At 31.4% G+C, this 6,443-nt stretch overlaps 1 protein-coding gene across 1 annotated transcript; it reads right to left on the reverse strand.

Moving 5' to 3' along the window:
- On the reverse strand, window positions 1-6,219 carry LOC143915642 (epoxide hydrolase 4-like). The gene is made up of 6 exons (XM_077436355.1): window positions 5,863-6,219; window positions 1,413-1,537; window positions 1,220-1,332; window positions 973-1,141; window positions 730-890; window positions 1-653 (listed from the first exon to the last, which is right to left on the reverse strand). The coding sequence occupies exons 1-6, from the start codon at window positions 6,061-6,063 to the stop codon at window positions 385-387; spliced, it is 1,038 nt and encodes a 345-aa protein (XP_077292481.1). The 5' UTR covers window positions 6,064-6,219; the 3' UTR covers window positions 1-384.
- Window positions 6,220-6,443: the final 224 nt, after the last annotated feature.

The raw sequence follows: 6,443 nt of genomic DNA on the forward strand, positions 1-6,443 counted from the left end.
CAAATAATATATCACAATTATTGCATAAATTTAAATAAGAAAAGTTTTCCTTATAAAAATCTCTAGCTCTTACCTCAGTACAAAAATTAATGTAAGCTAACTTATAAGTAAAATACTGTATGTAAGCATATCTTTGAGTAAAATATTTTGTTTCTATATTATGGTTTAAATTCAAAGCTCTTAATATTTTTTACTCTATTCATTATAGTATATATTTTATACATAATTTTGACACCAAAATGGATCGACTCAATGGCACTGTACTTAAAATTTGGCAAATCTTTTGGTTTTTCAAGAGATTAATAGATTTGATTAAAAAATCATCTTTTTTGTAGAAAACTGAACATATTTTCATATGTCATGTAACAAAATCACTTAAGACTTTTAAGCCATTCTATCGTTTATGAAATCATCAATCGCTTTATTCACTTTAACAGGATTATCTTGTTGAACGAAATGATTTGCCCCATGGACGATGAATGTCTTGAGATTGGGAACCTCTTTCTTGGCAAGATCTAAGAAGTTTAGTTTCAAGTAGCCGTCGTTTTCTCCAAACAGCAACATTCCACGTGGATACAATTGTAATGGTTTTTCTTTCACGTACAATTCTCCACAATTTGCACGATAATAATTCAAAGGATACGTCAATGCATCTGAGAATATAATAAGAAAAACAAAATGAAGCAAAAATACCGAAATAAAAAACCAAAATAAAAAAATTATACTTACTCGGCTTTGAAAACATGTACTTGAAAACTTCCAAGTCATCATTGGTAACATATTTATTTCCATTTTCACTACTACTATTCATCATAATGTGAAATTTTTGGAAATCATTCAAAGATAAGCCAAACTCGGGTAAAAATGGCATTTGAAAGAAAAAGCAATACCTTAAAAAAAAAATGTCAAATAAATATTCAACGGAAATATATTTTAATATTATTTTAAATACAAAATATGTAGATAATATACCATGATATGATGAACTGCTTGGGACTTTTAACGAGTAGTGACGTCCACGTTCTATGATGTGGAGAATTAATAACAACAAATCGATCAACCATGTGTGAATAGTAGTCCATAAAGTTCCATACCAAGATACCACCCCAATCGTGACCTATCAGTATCATTTTCTCTCGACCTGATTAAGTATTTAAAAAGCTTTATTTCTTTTCAAAATTCAAACTGAGAACCACATATGATAAGAATAAGAACTAACCCAATCCTAAGACAAATTCGTGTATGTCCTGTAAAATGAGCTTCATTTTATAAGCACTTGTTGACTGCGGCTTATCAGATTCTCCATATCCTCGCAGATCCAATGCTACCGTCCTTTAATAAACAATACAAAATTAAAAAAAATAATTTATGTTTATTTTATTGTTGAAAAATGAATGTAAAAATCTTCAAACCAATAATCTTTAGAAAACTCTCTGATTTGATATCGCCAAGAGTACCAAAACTCGGGAAAGCCATGTATGAAAAGCATGAGCGGCTTGCTTCGATCTCCATTTTCAACATAATGTAATCTGACATCCTGAAAATTTCACAAATCATAAATATACATATGTTGTGATATCATTATTGTTTTACTAGTCTTGTACCCGATTAAATATCATTGCATGGCTGTTGACATATTATGTTATTAAATAAATAAAAAATAAAAGCAATGTATCGGTTCTGTGTTCGATCCACACGCGGTCGAATTTTTTTCAAATACCTTTTATATATATATATATATATTTAATTTAATATTTATATTTAATTGTTTGATATGAAAAAAATGGTAAAAACTACTTACCTACCTACATACATATGTATAAACAATATAAAACACCAATAGAAAATTAATTTATTAAATAAATTTTCAATAGATTAATTTGCCTAGACGAAACATTGGTAGCAAACAGTATATATAGAAGTTTTTTTCTTTCGTAATTATATTCATACATTTTGTTGGCAGTGATTTTTAGCTCTGACGTACATACATATGTACTGTTGAAGACACGTTTCGTACAATTTCGGTTAGTCAGTACCACAAATCAATGGTTCTACTTAGTAAATTAGTTTTGCCACACATCAATGGTGTTACTTGTTAAATTAGGTGTGTCGCAAATCAATGGTGTGTCTTATCCCTACTGGTTAGTCAACTACATTGATAAGCGAGGTATGTACATAACACTGGGTAGGGCAAATTCCGGCACTCCTGTCATTTATAAGCGAGGTACATAACAATACATATGTCGAATCGAAACGACTATTAGGGCGAAAACACACAGTGATGAACGTGGCACGAGGCTTTTTTTAGATAGTTTTAAACTTGTGAAAAAAATGTGCCGTGCCATGCACAGATTCATGGCACGCCCAGCACGCACCGTCCCAAAATCACCCCCTGGAGTGTTTTCGGTAAAATTGTATCCTTTTATTTATCCTTGGTTGACAGTGATCGATAACGGTGTATCCCATATTTGAAGAAATGTAGGAGACCCCCCCACAGCGGGGAGCCAAGCACACAACGTGGCGTTCTTCCCTGTGTGATTTCGTCCTTATAGTACGGCGAGCGTTATCGCAGATACACAGATCCACACACAGACACACACACACAAACACACACACACACACACACACACAGACACACACACACAGACACACACACACAAACACACACACACACACACACACACACACACACACACACTATAGAGATATTATATGTACATATATATGATGTGAAGAAAATTTATTTTTACTCTTTTTATTTAAGAATACTCTGTATTATCATCTTGATTAAAACTTATTTCCTGTTTTAATGTGAATGATTTAGTTATAATCGGAATCTTCGCGCAATACAAATATTTTTATTGAGTAGAAAATATTACTCGTATGATTATGCATATTTGAATAGCTAGAATGACTTGTGTGCATTGCACATTTGCGAAAAGACCTTTCCCAAGAGGACATATTGCAGACATTGACCTCATGAGTGCCTAGACTAGTAAAATGCTGCAAAACTAGTTGCACGACAGGTCAAACCAGATGCACTCCGTCAACAACATTAGCATATATGTATGTAGTATATGTAAATAAAATAAAAAAATTGCTGCAATACCTGTACTACATACATATATATATATATATATATATATATATATATATATATATATATATATATATATATATATATATATATATATATATTATATATGTTATACTAGCGTATTGCAAGTGTGTTACCAGGTTAAAAATGCATGTGACCAATGACAATTGACAATAGCCAGCAGCGTGGCTCGGTCGTTAAGCTTCTGCTTAACACTGAGAGGCGCCGAGTTCGATCCCTTGAGCTGACCTCGATTGAAAAAGAATTTTTCTGAGTATATCTGTAATGCTGCTGGTCAGACCAGGATTTGTGACTCCTGGTTGATCGTTTCCTATCAGAGTTTGCCAATTTTCTCTGATTTCATTGTTGAAACGATTCCCGATTAAAAATTGGCTAAAAATCCTTCCTACCCACTATGTCACCACTATTTGAGTATGATTAATGTAAATATTACAATAAAAATGTATGTACAATTCATAGATGTCTCGTTAATTGTCGAGTTTGTCAGTGTCTCGTAATTTAGCGACTTATGTATATAATAAAAAATGCTGTATTGTTTGTAATTTGGCCAGGAAGGCGCATTGGGCTTTACCTGTAATGCCTTCCTGTTATGAAATAAAATAAAATAAATAAAACAATTATTCGAGTTTTATAAATAAAAAAATAATCTCAATTTATTCTTATTTAGCTTTCAGATAAAACACAGGTCAAATTTTTTCATATATTTATTATCAATATTATCGATAAAATTTGCACAATGCACCTTGCATTGTGTAAAAAAATTGAACGTTTTGACGGAACATCTTATAATTTTATCATACCTCGTTTTGAACGCAGCAAGCACTTTTCGACGTTTTAATATAAATTTGCTAATTTCACTTTTCGATAATACATATAACAAAATAAATCATCATCATATCATATACGTAATATCGCTATTCTGTGTGTCTATGTAAGATAACGCTCGCCGTACTATAATAGTCATTTCGTTCGACATACATATGCACGTCACACCTAAAACACTGCCAATAAAACGTATAATATAATATACGAATATAATAACGAAAGAAAAAACCTGCTATATATACTGTTTGCTACCAATATTTCCCCCAGGCTAATAGACGGCGCCAAGTCTCTGAGCATTTAGCGCCATCTATGGAAAATTTATTTTTCTATTGGTGTTTTATATTGTTTATATGTAGGTAGTTTTGGGTCCGAAAGGGGAAAGGTCGAAAAAGCAAATATACTTTATCTGCCACTGCGTATATCATAGATCGGTCTCCGTGACGGGCCCGAATGTGAAACGCCCGAAAACGCAAATATCGGAAGGCAAAAATCGAAAATCCAAAGATCTTAAGTCGAAAGATCAAAAAAAAGGGTGCATGTTAAACGGTACTATGTATATATAATATATATTAGTGGCATGCGGTGAAATTATCTCTCTTTTTGTCGTACAGCCTTGTTTAATGTGCGCGCGCAGGATACGGGATGAAAAGCCCGTTCCTCTTGTTCCTGTTGTATCCTGCTTGCGAAAATTAAGTGAGGATGTACGACGGGGAGAAAGAAAGTTTAACCGCACGCCACTGATATATATGTATACATATACTAACCGTTTTTCATATGTATGCATGATAAACGAATTTTTTTTACTTTTTCACGGTCACCCGTATTTTTCACCATTTTTTTTTCATATTAAACAATTGCGTATTTGAAAAATATTCCACCGCATGCGGATCGAACACAGGACCGACACATTTATTTTAATTTTTTATTTATTTGATAAGTTGATATGCCAACATCCATGCGATGATATTTCAACGGGTACAACACTAGTATTATATAGTTTTAATTTGCAACGTTTCATTTATTTTTAAAATTAAATTATATTCTTTGAATGTATGTATATGTTAATAAAACCTTATTTTCAAGTTCAATATGTATAATATCAATGGGTTTTAGATGCACAATTATTGTTCGTTAATTAGCTTTATTTAACTTTTTATATACATGTATCATCTTTGGCCTTAGAAATGTGTTGTTGTATACGAATATGCTAATTTTATGTATTAAAAAAAATGTTGTCAAATTGAGAAAATATTATTATATAATATTTTCATATAAAAATAAATTAGACATATTTAAGTAAATTTAAATTAAAACGCAAAAGATTAAGTAAGTACGTTTATCAAAATTATACACATAATAGTTTTATATTACTCTATGTATTGTATCTCTGTTGAAAATGATGGAGAATTGAGTAACTGATTAGAATTACAGTATTTCTGTAATAGTTTTGCGTCATTGGTATACAATATTTTTACAGCATAACAGTGCTTTTCAAAGTTCTTTTCATTATTTCATATTATCTTTCTTACATAAAAATAAAATTGAATTGACTGAATGTTGAAAAGATGTTTTCATCAATCATAACTCTTCACAAAATATAATTTAATCATTATTAAAATATTACTATTGCATTTAATAGTAATTTTGGTTCACGTTTAATCAATATTTTAGCACGGATTTATCAAAAATACAATGCATTTGTCATATTTCTGTAGAAAAAACTTTTCAACAACAAAATTGATTGAAGTATTACATTAAAATTATCGCTTCTAATCAAGTATGACGTTACATTCGCATTCAACAAACCAAAACTATATTTTTTTGCAATAGGTTATCACACTCTACAAATATGCACATAAGAACCAAATACACACAAATATCTTATGCACAAACGATTACAAAAAAATGCAATTGCTTACTTTGAGTTGCATGAATCCGTGTTGACCCCATGACTGATCTAGCAGGCATTGAGGAGGCTTTTCTCTATTCTTGATCTTCCAGAACTTCTGCGCGGGATGAGTCACAAAGTAAAACAATAGCCAAAAGCAAAACCCGATACTGTATATCAACGTGAACACGTAAATGAAGCATTTGAAGAAGAACAACTTGACGGGGTTCATTTTTTTGAATGTTAGATTCGAAATGTTACTATTTTATTTCGCTCATTGGAAGCTTGCAATCCGAGGTTTGGATCGGAAAAGGATCGGAGTCTTTTTCGCGAGAGGAGTGCAATTGGCAAGATCCCACAGTCAAATGACTTGTCACAGTAAACGTGCAGGGCTAATAATGCCCCACCACATATTTATACAATTTTAAGTGCGTATACACACATTGTTATAGGCGTATACATATTGAATGTATTCATACACATTCAATACAAATCGATCGCAATTTATATATGTATGTTAAACTGCTGAAATAAATAAAATATAATGTGATACTCGACTCCAACTATACATACATACATTATTCGAGCATCGATTTTAATACTATATATTTG

Source organism: Arctopsyche grandis, chromosome 8, assembly GCF_051622035.1.
Source record: "Arctopsyche grandis isolate Sample6627 chromosome 8, ASM5162203v2, whole genome shotgun sequence".
Lineage (NCBI taxonomy): Eukaryota > Metazoa > Arthropoda > Insecta > Trichoptera > Hydropsychidae > Arctopsyche > Arctopsyche grandis.

What these genes read in the sequence shown, in the direction of transcription:
- LOC143915642 (XM_077436355.1), bottom strand. Translation starts at nt 6,063, where the DNA reads ATGAACCCCGTCAAGTTGTTCTTCTTCAAATGCTTCATTTACGTGTTC. An exon ending in GAGTTTTCTAAAGATTATTG is followed by an intron (nt 1,333 to 1,412) that starts GTTTGAAGATTT and finishes TGTTTATTAAAG; the next exon opens with GACGGTAGCATTGGATCTGC. An exon ending in GTACATGTTTTCAAAGCCGA is followed by an intron (nt 654 to 729) that starts GTAAGTATAATT and finishes TTATATTCTCAG; the next exon opens with ATGCATTGACGTATCCTTTG.